Source organism: Notolepis coatsorum (genome assembly GCF_963971535.1).
Source record: "Notolepis coatsorum genome assembly, chromosome: 14".
Classification (NCBI taxonomy): domain Eukaryota; kingdom Metazoa; phylum Chordata; class Actinopteri; order Aulopiformes; family Paralepididae; genus Notolepis; species Notolepis coatsorum.
In genome coordinates, this window is record NC_140178.1 from 90,661,545 (window position 1) to 90,681,888 (window position 20,344).

The window sequence follows — 20,344 nt, forward strand, 5'->3', positions numbered from 1 at the left end:
ACCTTCTCTCCTGTGTCTCCTCTACTCTGTCTCCCTCTCAGCCTTCGTACTGTCTCAATAAAGAACCTTCTCCCCTGTGTCTCCTCTACTCTGTCTCCCTCTCAGCCTTCCTACTGTCTCAATAAAGAACCTTCTCTCCTGTGTCTCCTCTACTCTGTCTCCGTCTCAGCCTTCCTACTGTCTCAATAAAGAACCTTCTCTCCTGTGTCTCCCCTACTCTGTCTCCCTCTCAGCCTTCCTACTGTCTCAATAAAGAACCTTCTCTCCTGTGTCTCCTCTACTCTGTCTCCCTCTCAGCCTTCCTACTGTCTCAATAAAGAACCTTCTCTCCTGTGTCTCCCCTACTCTGTCTCCCTCTCAGCCTTCCTACTGTCTCAATAAAGAACATTCTCTCCTGTGTCTCCCCTACTCTGTCTCCCTCTCAGCCTTCCTACTGTCTCAATAAAGAACCTTCTCTCCTGTGTCTCCTCTACTCTGTCTCCCTCTCAGCCTTCTTACTGTCTCAATAAAGAACCTTCTCTCCTGTGTCTCCTCTACTCTATCTCCCTCTCAGCCTTCCTACTGTCTCAATAAAGAACCTTCTCTCCTGTGTCTCCCCTACTCTGTCTCCCTCTCAGCCTTCCTACTGTCTCAATAAAGAACCTTCTCTCCTGTGTCTCCTCTACTCTATCTCCCTCTCAGCCTTCCTACTGTCTCAATAAAGAACCTTCTCTCCTGTGTCTCCTCTACTCTGTCTCCCTCTCAGCCGTCCTACTGTCTCAATAAAGAATGTCTCTCCTGTGTCCCCTCTACTCTATCTCCCTCTCAGCCGTCCTACTGTCTCAATAAAGAACCTTTTCTCCTGTGTCTCCCCTACTCTGTCTCCCTCTCAGCCTTCCTACTGTCTCAATAAAGAGCTTTTCTCCTGTGTCTCCTCTACTCTATCTCCCTCTCAGCCTTCCTACTGTCTCAATAAAGAACTTCTCTCATGTGTCTCCTCTACTCTATCTAGGTAGGTAGGTATTTATTTAGACAACTAAACATATACAGATCATTACATCACATAATTATTTGCTTTTGTCAAGGATAGGAACGAAAAAGCCAATGACTTATTTACATCGTTGTCCCTGGAAGTCAAGGATGCTTGATACATACACATACAACTCATTACAGAAAATCATTCACAATTATTACATTTGATAGCAATAATGGCACAATCATTAATTAATACAAACATGCGCATTTGTTGAGACATCTCCTACTCTGTCTCCCTCTCAGCCTTCCTACTGTCAATAAAGAACCTTCTCTCCTGTGTCTCCTCTACTCTGTCTCCCTCTTAGCCTTCCTACTGTCTCAATAAAGAACCTTCTCTCCTGTGTCTCCCCTACTCTGTCTCCCTCTTAGCCTTCCTACTGTCTCAATAAAGAGCCGTCTCTCCTGTGTCTCCCCTACTCTGTCTCCCTCTCAGCCTTCCTACTGTCTCAATAAAGAACCTTCTCTCCTGTGTCTCCCCTACTCTGTCTCCCTCTCAGCCTTCCTACTGTCTCAATAAAGAACCTTCTCTCCTGTGTCTCCTCTACTCTGTCTCCCTCTCAGCCTTCCTACTGTCAATAAAGAACCTTCTCTCCTGTGTCTCCCCTACTCTGTCTCCCTCTCAGCCTTCCTACTGTCTCAATAAAGAACCTTCTCTCCTGTGTCTCCCCTACTCTGTCTCCCTCTCAGCCTTCCTACTGTCTCAATAAAGAACCTTCTCTCCTGTGTCTCCCCTACTCTGTCTCCCTCTCAGCCTTCCTACTGTCTCAATAAAGAACCTTCTCTCCTGTGTCTCCCCTACTCTGTCTCCCTCTCAGCCTCCCTACTGTCTCAATAAAGAACCTTCTCTCCTGTGTCTCCTCTACTCTGTCTCCCTCTCAGCCTTCCTACTGTCTCAATAAAGAACCTTCTCTCCTGTGTCTCCTACTCCTTCTCCCTTTCAGCCTCCCTACTGTCTCAATAAAGAACCTTCTCTCCTGTGTCTCCTCTACTCTGACTCCCTCTCAGCCTTCCTACTGTCTCAATAAAGAACCTTCTCTCCTGTGTCTCCTCTACTCTGTCTCCCTCTCAGCCTTCCTACTGTCTCAATAAAGAACCTTCTCTCCTGTGTCTCCTCTACTCTGTCTCCCTCTCAGCCTCCCTACTGTCTCAATAAAGAACCTTCTCTCCTGTGTCTCCTCTACTCTGTCTCCCTCTCAGCCTTCCTACTGTCTCAATAAAGAACCTTCTCTCCTGTGTCTCCTCTACTCTGTCTCCCTCTCAGCCTCCCTACTGTCTCAATAAAGAACCTTCTCTCCTGTGTCTCCTCTACTCTGTCTCCCTCTTAGCCTTCCTACTGTCTCAATAAAGAACCTTCTCTCCTGTGTCTCCTCTACTCTGTCTCCCTCTTAGCCTTCCTACTGTCTCAATAAAGAACCTTCTCTCCTGTGTCTCCTCTACTCTGTCTCCCTCTCAGCCTCCCTACTGGCTCAATGAAGAACCTTCTCTCCTGTGTCTCCCCTACTCTGTCTCCCTCTCAGCCTCCCTACTGGCTCAATGAAGATAAAACACTAAGGGGAATGGACCGCCCACTAAAATGGTCCAAATCCACGTGATCCAAAAAGCAGGACAGCACGTCGTCTATCCCTCACTCACCCAGATCTGCAGTTTGATCCTCTTGTCGTTGCGGTAGACGGTCTTGACCTTGAAGTCGATGCCCACGGTGCTGACGAAGGCGGAGGTGAAGGAGTCGTCGGCGTAGCGGAACAGGAAGGAGGTCTTGCCCACGCTGCTGTTGCCGATGATCAGCAGCTTGAACATGTAGTCAAAGTTCTGGTCAGCCGCGTCCTTCTGGGACGGCTGCTGCTGGAGCCGCGAATCATTGGATGCCATCTGGGGGGTGAAAGAGAGGGGGGGGGGGGGGGGGGGCTGAGGGTCACTGACTGGGGATCAATAATAACATCCGTATATTGTTGTTTATTTTGGCGATATCTATTGGTGATGATGAGCAGTCATTGCTGTTGCTATTGATTTGCTTTCCATCTTGAAAATTCACGCATGCTGTGTAGGGATGTCCGATATTATCGGCCGATATTGGCATTAAAATGTGATATCGAAAAATATCTATAACCTTTGTTTACCCAGGCAAGCAAGTAAGAACAAATTCTGATTTGATTTATTGTCAAAAGTATGCATAATGTTGTGTTAATTCCACAACAAGATATATGTAATGTTAATTACCTGAAATTATTCCGTTTTTTGGGGGGGAAACCCTGCATATATCGGTATCGGTTGATATCGGTATCGGAAATTAAGAGTTGGACAATATCGGTATATCGGTATCGGTAAAAAAGCCAATATCGAGCTGCATCCCTAATGCTGTGTTTTCCTTTGATGCCCAGAGCTCATGGAATTACCTACAACAAGCTCCATTGATTGAGATTCTCCCCTCTGTTGCAGAGTTTAGGACATTGATCTCTAGCCACCGTCTATCAAATTTGACCTGTTTTAGTTCATCTATTTGTTTGTCTTCGTTCCTTCTTGACATGTTGTTGTGATTTGAAGTATAAATAAAGGTTTGAAAGGAAATGGAAAATGTTTAAACTATAGAGTTTAGTCTTCTATTCATTCCAAAGTTTAACACAAACCACTGTTGCTGCAGGTGACGTAAAGAAAATAAAACACATTACTTCCTGTGCACCAGTGTTTAGAACAGCAAATGTAAAAGCATTCATGAACTGGGGATCGACCCTTTCTGACTTGACAACATAAACATTCTAAATATGCCCCGTTTGTATTTCCTATTGCAATATCTGTTATTATAGTTGCTGACAGGAAATAACCATGGGCCAGACGCTGTTCCCATAGCAACAGAATAACAACAGAATACTTCTGAAAGGTCTAAAGGTAAAACCACTATTGTGTTATATAAGTTGGTGATGGAGAGTGGCAAAATATAGATAAGTTTATTTATTTGGAAATGTTCAAGATTATTACTTATTACTTTTACTTTAAGTAAAAGTAGAAACACACAGATAGAATAGTCATCTAGTATAAGTGAACGTCCCCTTATCAAAATACGAAACAAGTCAATGTACAAAAGTATTTGATATTGAATGTTTTTAAGTATCAAAAAGTCAGGTTCTGTATGAGGTTCTGGTATTGGTATTTGAATAGTGCCGGATGTAAACGTGTAAAGGTTATGGTGTCTCTGATCAAATTCAGAGGCTTTAACCTTTAAACGTCATGCTGTATATCAGCTTATTATTACACGTCTTGTATGGTAAATAGTGCATTCATATAGTGCAAGACGTGTCTTCTTTCTTTCTTTTTATCGACTTTTTCTCCCATTTTCTATTTTTCTCCCATCCCAATTTCGTATCGTCCAATTCTACCCTCCCCTGTCTCGAACGTTGTTAGACCATGCCTCCCACTGGCCGGCTGCAATGTGGACGAAGCCTTGCATCACGTGTCCCCTCCGGTACTCGAGGAAGCAGCCGTCGCATCTTTTCACCTGCACAGCGCGATCTCTCAGCGGCGGGGGTCTGCGTTTGGAGGGCACGCCGCCCCCGTCGCTTCCTGATTCTGCTGCGCAGGCGCACCAACCGACCTGTAGGAGTCGCTGTCCACAACGTCCGATCCCCACCCATCAGCTTCCCACCCCCTAATACTGCCAATTGTGTTAGTATGAACGACCAGCCAAGCTGATAGCAATGCGGAGAGCTGGGCTCGAACCCAGCGGTTCCCGCATTGGTGGTGAGCGCCTTGCCCACTGCACCACCTAGCCGGCGCCGCACGCGTCTTCTTTCTTCAGATACAGTAACTAACTGCAGACTTTAGATACATAGTGGAGTAAAAACTTAGGATATTTCCTTTGAGATGTAGTGGAACAAAAGTACAGTACCTTGAAATTGCACTTAAGTACAGTACTTGAGAAAAAGTACTTAGTTACTTTCCACGTCTGAAAATCAATCACCAAACCAAATTCATTACCACGTCACCATATTCACCATATTCACCATATTCACCATATTCACCATATTCACCTAATCTATGTATAAGATGAGCTAAGAATGTCGTTCACAGGGGGAAACCAGTGTCTGTCGACGTCAGCACCACACGGCAAAGAATAGGCCAGAAATATAATACACAAAATCTAAAGATAAAACCATAAGCGATAAGCACACAATACAAGCTAAAATAAACACAATTGTGTATTCTATTCCTAGTACAAAGACCTATCATATTGATATCACGAGCCGTATTCCTATGAAGAAAAACATTAAAAACAGACGCTTTACTGTGCTTAGATCAGCTTTGAGATAATATCCTACTGCCAGCTGCTCCTGTACTGAAAGACAGCCAATCACATCAGCAGCATCTGGCCCTAAGGGCAGGTGTAGATTTACCATGATTAGAGCTTTTACTGTCAGTCAAACAACACAGGAGGAGGGGGGGGGGGGGGGCAGAAGAGGGGGGAGGAGGGGAGGAAGAGGAGGAGGGGCAGAGGGGAGGGAGAGGAGGAGGAAGAGGGAGAGGAGGACAAGGAGCAGAAAGAAGAGGAAAGGGGAGAGGAAAAGGAGGAGGAGAAGGAGGAAGAAGAGGGGAGAAGGACCATGTGGCCTGTGTGTGAAAAGAGTTCCTCCCACTCTGGCTCTCACTATTCTCCCCCCCCCCCCCCCCCCCCCCCCCCCCCCCCCCCCCCCCCATCGGCTGATCAATAAAAGCAACTCAGCCCTGCCTCACTGATACCAGACCAGGACTCACAGCTGCAGGCCAGACCCATTAGTGGTCCCATCAGCCAGCTTACTCAGCTCCTAACTGGACAGATGGACATCCCATGACCGGGATAGATGTATCATACTACAATGGGCTACAAGGAGAGGAGAGGAGAGGAGAGGAGAGAGAGAGAGAGAGAGAGAGAGAGAGAGAGAGAGAGAGAGAGAGAGAGAGAGAGAGAGAGAGAGAGAGAGAGAGAGGGTGGGGGGGAGGAGGAGAGGAGATGAAGACTAAGAGGACTAGAGGAGAGCATAAAAAGGAGGAGAGAGGAGAGGAAGACAACAGGAGGAGAAAGGAGAGGAAGATGAGAGGAACAGAGAGGAGATAATTAAAACAGAGGGATAATGAGGCCTTGTTATTGTGTGGAATAGAAAGGCCTCAGTGGAAGCCGTCTCTGTGTCCATGTTTATTCTGGGGTAATTAGGGTGTACGATATGAGGGGGCGACTAAGTGGTCCTTACTTATACACTGATGGCGTGCGGCTTGTGTGTGTACTAGTATGTATGCATGTGTGTAATATTATGTTTTTGTGTGTGTGTGTGTGTGTGCGTGTGTATGTGTGTGTGTGTGTGTGTGTGTGTGTGTGTGTGTGTGTGTGTGTGTGTGTGTGTGTGTGTGTGTGTGTGTGTGTGTGTGTGTGTGTGTGTGTGTGTGTGAGTGAGTCAGCAGGGGTCACGCGGGGCCGATAAAATAAATGACACAGCTCATTATGTATTATTGGAGAATATGAGCCCACGACGTGGAATAAGCGGAGGTCTGCCTGCCGCTAACCTTCAACCTGCCGTGGGCCCAATATCAGCCTGTGCCATCTAACACCATCCACGCCTGGTGTTCTAAATGCTCTGTTACAATTAACAGTTAATACGTTACATTACAATACAAAACATATGAATGACATATACCGTACATACACAACAACAACATGTGCTCCCTCTTTTCTATACTAATGACTAGTGATGCACCGATGTGAAAATGGTTGCCGATACCGATAACCGATATTAATATTGCTGTTCTGGCCGATACCGATATTTACCGATGTCGATATCTCTGTATAGAAAACACTTTTTTATGATAATCAAATAAAGAGCTATTTTCCAAAAAGCATTTTTTTTTTTTTTTTGTACGTTATTTTCAGAAATGACTGATATTTAAAAACTATTTAAGGCCAATTTTTTATATCGGCCCAATCTTGATATCGGACCGATACCGATGTGTAAAAAAACTGCCATATCGGCCGATATATCGTGCATCACTACTAATGACCCTCTATAGGGGAACCTTTTCTAAAAGACCAGCTTTTATCTGCTGCTTAAAAGACCTCAGATTGGTTGTCAGTTTGACACTGATGTCGAGATCATTCCACTGTGTGGCACCTACTGTACTGTATGTATGTAAATGAACCCTTTCCCACTTTACTGTTAAAAGTACGTCTCTGTGCGGATCTCGGCCTGTCTGTCCGACATCTCAGCCTGGATGACGTCCAACCACCTCAAACTGAACCTAAGCAAAACAGAATTGCTCCACCTGCCGGCCAAATCCTCCCCCCTAACCGACCTTTCAATCACAGTCGAGAATGCAGCTGTGACCGCGTCCCCGACCGCCAAGAACCTTGGTGTTGTCCTCGACGACCAGTTGAACTTCTCTGCTCACATCGCAGCGACAACCAGAACCTGCCGATTCCTCCTGAGCAACGTCAGAAGGATACGCCCCTTCCTGACAAAAGAAGCCACCCAACTCCTCGTCCAATCAACAGTCATCTCCCGCCTCGACTACTGCAATGCACTGCTCGCTGGCCTCCCGGCCACTGCCACTAAGCCTCTTCAACTCATTCAGAACGCAGCGGCCCGCCTGATCTCAAACCTACCGAAGTCGGCCCATGTCACCCCACTTCTTAGGGACCTGCACTGGCTCCCCATTGCTGCACGAATCCGCTTCAAGGCCCTCGACCTAGCATACCGTGCGGCAAAGGGAACCGCTCCCGCCTACCTCCGGTCAATGGTCTCTAACTACACACCCTCAAGACCCCTACGCTCTGCATCTTCTGGCCGCCTCAGACCTACTCCTATCCAAGCTCCGGGAGGGTCATCAAAGAGAAGTCGCCTATTCTCAGTCCTTGCCCCACAATGGTGGAATGAACTACCCACCCCAGTTAGGACAGCCGAATCACGTCCAATCTTTCGCCGTCGACTAAAGACGCACTTCTTCAACCATTATCTGAATTAAAAAAAATAAAAATAAAAATCTAACCCTAACTAACCGTACTGTCATGCACTTGTCCTAATAAACTAACCTACACTGTAGCACTCAACACTTTGATGAACATTGTTGCTCAGCTGATAGAGTTGTGCCCTTCCTGATGGCTTGTCGTACAGAACTTGTAAGTCGCTTTGGATAAAAGCGTCAGCTAAATGACTAAATGTAAATGTAAATGTAAAAGCAGGATGGCTCACATGATCTGCTACACTGGCTCTTACCTGAGTAACCGTCTGTAGTGTGGTAGTGAAAGGGTTAACCTTCTGTAGTGTGGTAGTGAAAGGGTTAACCTTCTGTAGTGTGGTTGTGAAAGGGTTAACTCTTTGTCATGTGGCAGTGAAAGGGTTAACCTTCTGTATTGTCGCAGTGAAAGGGTTAACCATTTGGTAGTGTGGTAGTGAAAGGGTTGTTGCACCTCCGAACAGACCCAAACATAAACAGTCAGAGTAGCCTGGCATGTGAGGTCATGTGCTCAATCACAAGCTTACGCCCTTTAAATACATTCCTCTCCGACTCAAAGGGTTCTGTGGATAATATAGTCCATGTGAGGGTCTGCCTTCAAAAGGGAAATCGAGAATATATCGTATTCGTACAACTGGTCAACGGTCAAATCTCTCCGAATGGCGGCTGTATATAATCTCATATCACATGACACATCGGGGTCATTGAGCCGCGCGTAGTCCCACCAAACACTGTGCGCGATTGATCCGTCCACAAGAAGCCATGTTGTGTTCCTTGCTCCCGTGCTCTTGTCGGCACGGGCTAATCCCGGGGGGTTAAACCTGTCACATGTCACACACGTTGACAGAGCGAGTCGGCAGGCAAACTAAACAAGAAGGTCTCATTAGTTAGGCCTAACAAAAATAATAGTTGGTTTCAGGTTGGTTGTCAGTTTGGCCATGGGTAGGTAGGGAATTTTTTTTTTTTTTTTTTTTTTTTTAATTCTTTCCCACGGCGACTATGGATAGGGAATTTCTTTATTTAATTAACCCTTTCACTGCCACACGACAGAAGGTTAGCCCTTTACTATCACACAACCGACGGCGATGCTCCATCATTAGCATCATTAGCTCCGCGGATGCGGAGCTAATGATGCTAATGATGGAGCATCGCCGTCGGTTGTGTGATAGTAAAGGGCTAACCTTCTGTATTGTCACAGTGAAAGGGTTAACCGGCCGGTCGGCAACCTGAAACCAACCATTATTTTTGTTAGGCCTTAGTTGGACTTGGCATCCAACCAGAGTGCAAATGCAACAGTGAAGTGCAATATAAATATACAATGTGTACAGATGATTAAACTATATAGAATATATATATGAGTGTATATATAACGGTTGTCACATCGTCACCTTAAACTTCGATGCCCCGAGGGAGTTTCGAACACGGGTCTCCCACGCCGCGGGCAACAGCACAGACCTCTATACCAAGAGGTGAACTCACTGCTTTGTAACGTGTCTATGTGTCTTTTGAGGACGAGAGTGAGTTTAACCCATAGCACCGCTACTCGCCCCAGTCACTTCGTGACTGCGCTTCACGATACCATCCGTTACAATTATAGTAAATATAAATATAAATATAAAAATGCTAATCAAATGTATGTACAGTGTTATGGTATTGTTATGTTATTGTACAGTGATACATGTATGAAGACACTATGGTAGTATAAGTCATACTGGCCAGCGGTATAATTAGTAAGAGTAGGTAAGGGATATGTACTGATATAGATATAGTATACATGTATTTAAAAAGGATTATATGCAGGTGTATTCAGACAGATGTGGATAAATATATATATACGGTAAATATATATTATATGTGTGTGTATTTACACGGTATATACAGCATTACATGCTATCATATAAAGTTATATTGGTTATACTGTATGCAGGTATATAATGTATATTCAAACAGATGTGGAAAATATATACATACTGTACATCTCATCTATGTCATATATATATAATAAACGTCTTATATAAACGTATATCTCAGAAATCACTTTTTACATGCAAAATTAAAGCACTCATCATGAACTATCAAGGCATGTCATTAAACTGCATGGGACACAGGACAACAGTCAAGTTATAGGACAGACTAATATAACACACACACACACACACACACACACACACACACACACACACACACACACACACACACACACGATGTAGAGGCACATGGAGGACAGAGTGTGTGCAACAGAACGGATTAACACTATGAACTGGCCCCTGTAAATGTCCTAACCCAACCCCCTCCAATGTACAGTTACCCCCCCACCCCGCCTACCCAACCCCCGTCCCCCACCCCACCCCACCCCACCTACACTGTAAAAAAGAAATGTTTTTTCATGGGAAATTCACTGTATTATTTTACAGATTACTTTTGTTTTTCTACTTTAAGTGTAAATGCCATACAAATACAGTAAATTACCTTTTATCAAAATATTAACCATTAAATAAAGGTTGTAATCTGTAAATGTATTTTATTTTACTGTAATTTGACAGTAAGTATTTGGCAATCATTGATGAATGAATGAATGAATGAAAACTTTATTTAACAGATTGCAGAATGGGTACAATACAGTACGGCTCAATACATACAATTGTTAAGGGGATGCAGACCTGAGAAAGACGTTTGTCTTGTTTCCATCAGGGTCCCCCATTTTCAATTCATATAGACATATATGACATACATGACATACAGATAGTCAGTACTGCTACATCTATACATTTATGACATACCAGATTTGCAAATACAGTACTTTTTGTGATACAGAAGGAGTCAAGAAAAGGGAGTATATACATTTGACGTAGAAACTGTACATTGGAGGAGGTTGGGTGGGGGGGGTTGGGTACATTGGGATATTGACAACCATACTGGGTAATTTACATTGGAGGTGGTTGGGGGGGGGGGGGGGGGTGGCGGGGGGCACACTGTATAAACAAGTAACACTGTACATTGAGGGGGGGGGGGAGGAGACACTGTACAAACAAACACAATTGTACATTGAACTATTGACAAAACCATACTAGGTAAATGACTGTACATTGGAGGGGGTTGGGTTAGGATATTTACAGGGGCCAGTGTTGAATTGCAGTCTCCCGTAGGTGTCCCTTGAGAGAGGTTTTGAAAGTGGGTAGTGATCCACATTCCTTTACAGCTTTGGGTAGGGCGTTCCACATTGATGTGGCATAATTGCGAAACGTGTTTAGTCCCTTATTTGAGCCGAATCTGGGTTTAACATGATTTGTGGAGCTCCCTCTGGTGTTGTGATCGTGGTATTCACTGACCTTTGGGAAGTATTTTGACATGTACATGGGTACCTTGGTCGTGTAGTGTATCTTGTAGACCAGGCCCATTGCAAGTTGTTGTACTCTGTCGTCTACTCTAAGCCATCCTAGGTTGTCAAAGTGGGCAGGGTGAGGTGGGTTCTAGGAGTAAGGTCAAGCAGTAGTCTGACCAGTTTGTTTTGAGATGTTTGTAATTTTGTTTTTAGCGCCTTTGAGGTGCTTTGGTACCATGAGGTGCAAGCATAGTCGTAGTACCCCTGAATGAGTGCTCCTGCCAGAGTCTTCAGGGTGTTCTTGTTTACCAGAGAGGAGATCCGGTACAAGAATCGAGTTCGTTGGTTGACTTTTTTTATTACATTGGATGCCATTTTGTCACAGGAGAGATTAGCCTCTAGGATGGAACCCAGGTAGGTAATTTCATCTTTCCTTGTGACAATATTGTCACCCACTGTAACTGAGAAGCCGTCGGTCTTGCTGAGTTTGTTATTTGAACCGAAGAGATGCCAGACATTTACCGTTTTCTTGCAGCTTTTTTTCTTACAGTGTAGGCCTACCCAACCTCCTCCATGTACAGTTTCTTCCCCCTCAAATACACTCTTTTTTTAGACCCCTTTTGTATCACAAACAGTACTGTATTTGTAAAATCTGATATGTCATACATGTCTAGATGTAGCAGTACTACTGTCTATCTGTATGTCGTGTATGTCATATATGTCCTGATGAATTGAAAATGGGGGACCCTGATGTAAACAAGACGAAAGTCTTTCTCTGGTCTGCATCCCCTTAACAATTGTGTGTATTGAGCCGTACTGTATTGTACCCATTCTGCAATCTGTTAATACAATTTTCAATCAATCAATCAATCAAACAGCATCAGATCACACCACATCACAGAGAGAGTGATGAGTCTGAGTGATGAAGGGTTGGACATCACATCGTCTTCCATTACAGCCACACATGCACATCTCTAATGGGCCAGAGAACCCCCCCCCCCCCCCCCCCCCCCCCCGCCATCCTCTTGTTTGTTTACAGCGTCTCCCCCGGTATCCCCTAGCAGCGGCGGCCGCCCGTGGGGGAGAACATTGGCACCGCTGCTTGAGAATATCAAGGAAATTAAATTCCCTCCAACAGACAAACATAGAACATAGCGTCTACACAGTACCATGTTAGTGATTTCATGGTGATAAAAGTGTCCGAATTTTAGTACAACCTGCCTTCGCTCTAATTAAACAAACATGGGATGGATAAACAAAAAACTAAATGACCCTTAACCACCAGTTGCAATTTACAAGGAATATAACGTGGGAGTCACTCAACAACACTATTTGGAATGAGAATGGGCCGGGGGCCTATTTTATGATGCGTTGGAGATGCATTACCTCCAGTATAATAACTAATAGAAGTGATTATGGCAGCAGGGCCCTCAGCTGCCACTGTTTGCTGAGCAAGAAGCCTGGACGGAGACAGGAAATTAACCCTATTGATTTGATTTGGCAGCTGTCACCTGTTGTTGCCTCTTTATATGAGGGCTGATGATGATGATGACCACAACAAAATATGTTCTGCACAAGTTGGGAGAGTAGTTATATTTCACTTATTACACAATATCAACACCAGAAGACACATCTCGGGCCAAAAAATATGAAATACTGCTCTAGTCAGCTTAGGAGTATATTTAAACCAGGCAGGCTAGCCTGCTTGCTTATTGTAATAAAATAAAATAAATCATAATGGACAATTGCTTGCTTATTGTAATAAAATAAAATAAATCATAATGGACAATGTTTGATATTGTAAATCGACCAACCAAAAAAGTGAATTTTTTTATTATTATGGTGGATACAGCCAGGTCAGAGAGGATACAGAATTGGCTATCCGCTCGCCTCACAGCCATATGGAACTTTGACTTGTATTTGCCCAAGCAGAAAATTATCATTTTGTCATCGAGGAAGTCGGGTGTCTAGCCTGGAAGAGACTGGCTGGCTGGTCCGGAGTCTGCACTGTCTGCAGGGGGAAAACAGTGAACAAACTAACTCGCAACTTACCTTCTTGTTGTGGGGAAAAGGAGACGTCTTTAGTCGCCGACAATGGTATTTCCTTTCAGACGAATCGTCAGAGAACCTGCTACCTACACAGTTCAAGAAGTCCGCCTCCCTGTCACAGCAGCAGCCCGGTGTGTTTTCCTCTGAGCGCTTGCGGAATGATAAAGCTCCCGGATCTCGCTTGTGTACAAACTAGGAGCGACCCTCAGTGAAAAGGAAGAACGCTGGCAGTGAGCTGGCTGGACTGTGTGATCCTCAGTGTCTCTCTTCAGTGCGCGTCTCTCTCTCTGGTGATGATATACATTCCTTTTGCATCTTTCTACAGCGCGTATGGGTGCATATCCAACTATTGATCAGCCAGATTAGGCAGACAGACAGATACAGATGATTGATAGTACAACTAGAGAAGAACTGTCCTGAGAGTCTGACAAGATTCATAATTTATTTATATAAACACGTGCAATCTAACTGCAGAGCTGATCTTTCATCTAACTGCAAAGCTGTAAGCTTACTTGTGTTTTTATCCTTTTGATAATGGCGGGCCTCTATACATGTATATCATTGAAATTAAGCTGATATCACTATCCACGCTGTGTCCTAAATCAAGGTGAGATTTCAGGATGATTAATCCAAAGGGGCACTTTACCAATAAACAATGCTTATTATTTATTTTGCACATAAACACATCCAAAAACGCCACAGTTGTGCACAGTTGTTTGACAGTTACTGACAAACGAGTGATGTTATCTGGGACATTGTTGTGCTAATTACAGCTCAATGACATCATGTAGGTGCAGGGGGTTATAGGGACGGCTACCATTATCCGTTCATTGAGCTGTAATTAACACAACACAAGGATTCAATGGCCACGATGACATCACTGGTGGCCATTATTCAAACCATCTCAGTAACTGTCAAACTACATCAATGTGTGCAAAACAGTTTTTGGATGTGTGTGAGATTATGGGCAAAATAAATCAGCATTGTTTTTAGGTGCACGGTGTGCCTTTAATATGCAGAATGGTTTCTGTAATACCACAGATGCACACACACACACACACACACACAGTTAATTTCCTTATGTGGACGAGGAATGAGGGAGGAAGGGGGAACACTTTATTGTTTCACACACTTCCTTGTGTGTCACTACAGTAGCCTATTCACAATCACAGCACAACTGAGGAATTCCAGAAATTGGATGAATTTTCTTCGCAATCTCTCCATGCTGATCCCTATACCTGTGTGCTTCTGTGCCCATTCCATACAGTCCTTGACACGTGCTTCTGTGTCAATACCGAGTCCGTATTCAGACAAAGGAGTGCTCATGTCGACTCACAGCCACACAGGACTTTGTCGACTAACCGATTCATTAAATATACACAATTGTGTTTCCTACATGTGTGACAGATCGTAAGTGACTCCTCTTGCGTTGTGTTAAATGTCGATGCCCAGAGGGAGTTTCAAACACGGGTCTCCCATGCCGTGCGGGCGACGACACAGGCCGCTGCACTAAGAGGGGAATTCACTCCTGGGTACCGTATCTATGTGTCTTTTAACCCTGTTATGGGGACGTGAGTTTAACTCGCAGCCCGCTTACTGCCACACACGTTTATCGTGACAAATACAAAACATATGAAATATGACATATACCGTACATACACAACAACATGTGCTCCCTCTTTTCTATACTAATGACCCTCTATAGAGGACCCTTTTCTTTTTATCTGCTGCTTAAAAGACCTCAGATTGGTTGTCAGTTTGACACTGATGTCGAGATCGTTCCACTGTGTGGCACCTACTGTATGTCACAACCTCTTCAACATGCTCCCCCACGGCAGGCGGCTTCGGCTGCCCAAGACACTAAAGTCCCGCCACAGACTGAGTTTCTTCCCCTCAGCGGCTCGCCTGGTTAACGAGTCAGGTGTCCCCCTGCTCCACCCCCCCTCTATGGCGAGCTGCTAGGGCTGGACTTCTGCTGGACTTGAACTATGCTGCACTGTATCCATGTCCCCTACCACTACCACTGCACTTTACTGTCTTATTGTTGTCTCACTGTTCTGTCCTGTTTTGCACTTATTTATTTATCATTATTATTATTTGTTGTCCCTATTTGTGAATAATCATGCACTGAAATGTCAAATCACGTTCCATTTGTACCTGTACAATATGGTGAATAAAGTAATCTGAATCTGAATCTGAATCTAAATGAACCCTTTCCTACTTTACTGTTAAAAGCAGGATGGCTCACATCTGCTACACTGGCTCTGGTGAGAAAATTGTGCACTTCGCTTACCTGAGTAAAGCATCTCTTTAAAACATTTTCTTACTTCACCCTACTGTGACATCATGCAGTGGACAGACTGGTTCTGGGGTTAACTGAGTGCTATTTCCTGGTGCCAGCGAAGCCTTGGGACACGACTATAGATTACTTATGACCTTTCTTACAGCATCTCTATGATCAGGAACAGCCGTGGAGGAGGCTCCCCACACGCAAAACTACTTATTCTGACTGTTCTGTGATCCTTTTCTCTTCATCTTGTTTCTTGTAAAGCCCTATGTAATGCTTTGTTTATATAAAACAACTATACAAATAGATTTGTATTTACTTCCTCAAGAAACATTGAATGACTTCCTCGTTGCAGTCTCCAAAAAACGATTATACACATGTGACCACAAATTGACAAATTGAACTCTGGCACAGAAGAACCATAAGTCTGTTTTGAAATATCTTTTGGACAGGCCATGCATTTGCAGTTTTCAAATCAATCCAAGGGTCTAAACACGTTTCGCAATTAAGCCACATCAATGTGGAACGCCATACCCACAGCCATAAATTTTTTTTAATCCCTACCCATCTTCAAAACCGTTCTCAAAGAGCACCTACGGGAGGCTGCAATTCTAAACTGTCCCCCGTAAATGTCTGAACCCCCCTCCCACCCCCTCCTAATGTACAGTTCCCTCCCCCTCATATGTATATATTTACTGTTAGGATCTCTGTTTAACAGTACTGCATATTTGCATATCTTGTATGTCACAAATGTAACAGTAGGCCTACTGCATATCTGTATGTCATAAATGTCATGATTAGTTTAGATTAGATGATTAGATTAGATTTGTATATCTGTATATTGTGTATGTCATAAATGTCATTATGAATTGAAAATGGGGGACCCTGATGTAAACAAGACGAAAGTCTTTCTCTGGTCTGCATCCCCTTAACAATTGTGTGTATTGAGCTGTACTGTACTGTACCCATTCTGCAATCTGTTAATTAACGTTTTCAATCAATCAATCCAAATCACTTTGGAGTGTGAATGTGATATATCACCAGAAAGTACTCAGCCTCTACTGTCTTAAACTATGAATTAACTACCATACTGTCCTTATACCTGTATCACTGTACATATTATACTACAACTTTGTACATACTGATTAGGACTACACTCAGTAGTACTAAGTTGTATATTGTGTACCCAGTTTAATCACCTGTACATTGTATATTGCTGTTGCACTTTACTGCTACATCTGCACTCTGATTGGATGCCAAATGTATTTTCGCTGTATAATGACAATACATTTTAATCTAATCTAATCTAAACACAACACTATAATGAATACTTATATATAGTTCTTCATCTGAGGTGCTCAATTATAACCAGAAGTACGGTAAAGAAGTATTGTACATTAAATTACAAAAGAAAAAAAACAATGTAACACAGAATCGATGGAACCTTGAGGAGATGCAGACCGTGGGTCAGAGAATGAACGCTGCATGACTCAGGATAACCGTTTCCCTTCCCCTCCTCTTTCTATGGACATTATTACTGTTTTGGTTGCCATCCAGCAGGATGCAGGGTCGGCACCGAGCAGGTCCGGACATAGACATGGCTGGGCCCCTGAAAAAGTCCAGTGAATGGGCCCTCGAAACCTGCTTAACTCATATCAGTTTATTGTTGGCCTCCATGCCCCCCCCCCCCCCCCCCCTAGCAGCTGGGCCCCAGAAAGGCCCCCACCCCCTCTTATGGCCGGCCCAGTCCATCAGTCACATTGTTGCCCTAACGAGGACAGCACCTCTCTCTTACCTCCAGCTGGCCAACAAAGCAATGTTCTCTTCATTCAACTCCTGGTCCTCTTAAAAAGAACCTGTGGTGCGTCACCAGTAATTGAGTTAAAAGCTGCCTATTCAAACTCCAGGCACCGACCGCTGTGTCTGGCCTCACTCAATAGACTGAGCTAATCAATAAAGGTGTACAGATGGTTCCCCGCTGATAAAACTTGGTTGGCCTCCATGTATTTTTTGTCTGTTCTCTTATAGGTTAACCGTCTGTAGTGTGGTGGTGAAAGGGTTAACCTTCTAAAGTGTGGTAGAGGAAGGTTAACTGTCTGTAGTGTGGTAGTGAAAGGGTTAACCTTCTATAGTGTGGTAATGAAAGGGTTAATAAGGAAATCAGTTTGGGCTATATACAGTGTGACAGACTCGGGGGTGTTATGAGCGGTCACCAGATTGGATTGAACAAAATACACACGGCACAAAGTAGAAGCAAGTATAACAGCAGTTTTAATGCTGTTTGGGGGAAAAGGAGGAGTTAGTGTGATCGTCAGCCAGTCCGTAATTCCAGAGAAGCGTCTTGGTCCGTTAGCGGGGTTCGGCGGGGGATGATCCGGGAGAAGAGATGTCAGACAAGCAGGGGTCGATACACATGGAGGTTCTCAAGACGATCAGGGGTTACAGCACACAGCAGGGTCCTCCTTCCAAAAGCAGATGAATACTTTCACTACCACACTACAGAAGGTTAACCGTCAATCAATGTGGAACGCCCCCTACCCAAAGCTGTAAAGGAATGTGAATCACTACCCACTTTCAAAAACACTCTCAAAAAACACCTATACGGGCCCCTGTAAATGTCCTAACACAACCCCCTCCAATGTACAGTAAATTACCAAGTATGGTCTTGTCAATATTCCAATGTACAGTTTTGTTTGTACAGTTGTACAGTGTCCCCCACCCACCCCTCCTACCCAACCTCCCCCCCCCCCCACTCCTACCCAACCCCCCCCCCTCCAGTGTACAGTCCCCCCCCCCCCCCCACTCCTACCCAACCCCCCCCCTCCAGTGTACAGTCCCCCCCCCCCCCCACCCCCACCTACCTCCTCCAATGTACAGTTTCTACGTCAAATGTATATACTCTTTTTTTCTGGACTCTTTTTGTATTACAAACAGTACTGTATTTGCAAATCTGGTATGTCATAAATGTATAGATGTAGCAGTACTGTCTATCTGTATGTCATATATGTTACGATGAATTGAAAATGGGGGACCCTGATGTAAACAAGACGAAAGTCTTTCTCTGGTCTGCATCCCCTTAACAATTGTATGTATTGAGCTGTACTGTACCCATTCTGCAATCTGTTAATAAAGTTTTCAATCAATCAATCAAAAAGGGTTAACCTTCTAAAGTGTGGTAGAGAAAGGTTAACCGTCAGTAGTGTGGTAATGAAAGGGTTAAGAAGGAAATCAGTTTGGACTATATACAGTTATGATGCGATACTCTCTAGGGTGATGGCTGACTATAATTGTGGTGCTTAACTCTGTTGAAATATTATTCTGGTGAAATTAGAATTTCAATAGTTTCTATTGATAGAAGGCAAGGTGGCCCAGAGGTAAAGTGGCTGGCCGAAAGGTCACTGGTTCGATCCCCGGCAGGAGGGTGTATTCCAGCTGAGCTGGTGACTGATGGCTGGTATTACATCTACGGTGCCCTGCCTAAGTGCCCTTGAGCAAGGCACTGAACCCCAGAACTGCCCCAGGGCCGCTGCACTGCGGACAACCCTGCGCTCTGACCTCTCTGATTAAATGTATGTGTGGGGTACAGTGTGTGTGTGTAACTAGGAGGGATATGAGGACAGTGTGTGTGTGTAACTAGGAGGGATATGAGGACAGTGTGTGTGTAACTAGGAGGGATATGAGGACAGTGTGTGTGTAACTAGGAGGGATATGAGGACAGTGTGTGTGTGTAACTAGGAGGGATATGAGGACAGTGTGTGTGTGTAACTAGGAGGGATATGAGGACAGTGTGTGTGTGTAACTAGGAGGGATATGAGGACAGTGTGTGTGTGTAACTAGGAGGGATATGAGGACAGTGTGTGTGTGTAACTAGGAGGGATATGAGGACAGTGTGTGTGTGTAACTAGGAGGGATATGAGGACAGTGTGTGTGTGTAACTAGGAGGGATATTCGAAAGGCAATTTGAATTGCCTTGTGTACATAGACAATAAGAATAATCTTCAATCCTCTTACAATAGAAGAATCACAGCAGTTATTCTGCTATTTACACCCACTCTCCTACGCAGAGTTGGACGACGTTTCGGAGGATGTTATGTACCGGCGTAGACAGCTCTGCAGGCTGCTGCAAACAAGGTCTCGTCAGAACAGAAACATAATAAAGTACTACTACTAATACATATAGGTCAAAATAATAAGTAAGAAATTAAATAAGGGGAATAATAGATACAATAAAATATATCTGTGTCACAGACTGTATGCATCTGCCCAACAAGCTGCGGCTCATACAGTATGTAATGTGTGTCTGGGTGCAAATAGCTTTGTTGGCTACAGACACCTGGGTGCTAACTAATAACTAATAGCATTTGACAATAAAAAACAATATCCAAGTTCACCCTTCCGTCCATTCTGGGGGTTGCGAACCGGGGCCCCGTTCCATGTACGTGGTTCAACTAAGTCGATCAACATGTCCATTATCCAGCTTCAGTTAACCCGATGTTCAAAGCCGGGATTTTCCTGTTTCACAAAGGAGGATTCAGTCTCGTTAACTCAAGCCAGACTTGAGAGTCAGGCTCAAGTCAGGCTAGATGCGCGCTCCCGTTTTAGGTGGAAAGCCAGCACGTATCGATGGCAGAGACCCTGATTCTCAACGGCATTGATTGATTAATTGATTTAAGACTTTATTGACAGATTGCAATAGGCTCAAT

General features: G+C 44.2%; 1 protein-coding gene across 1 annotated transcript in view; it reads right to left on the reverse strand.

Moving 5' to 3' along the window:
• Nucleotides 1-13,512, reverse strand: part of rab3db (RAB3D, member RAS oncogene family, b) — a 60,624-nt gene extending 47,112 nt beyond the window's left edge. Inside the window, exons 1-2 of the mRNA XM_084329205.1 lie at nucleotides 13,358-13,512; nucleotides 2,647-2,883 (exon numbers count right to left, since the gene is read on the reverse strand). Coding sequence (XP_084185331.1) covers nucleotides 2,647-2,883 — 237 coding nt within the window. The 5' untranslated portion in view covers nucleotides 13,358-13,512. The remainder of the gene's footprint in view (nucleotides 1-2,646; nucleotides 2,884-13,357) is intronic.
• Nucleotides 13,513-20,344: the final 6,832 nt, after the last annotated feature.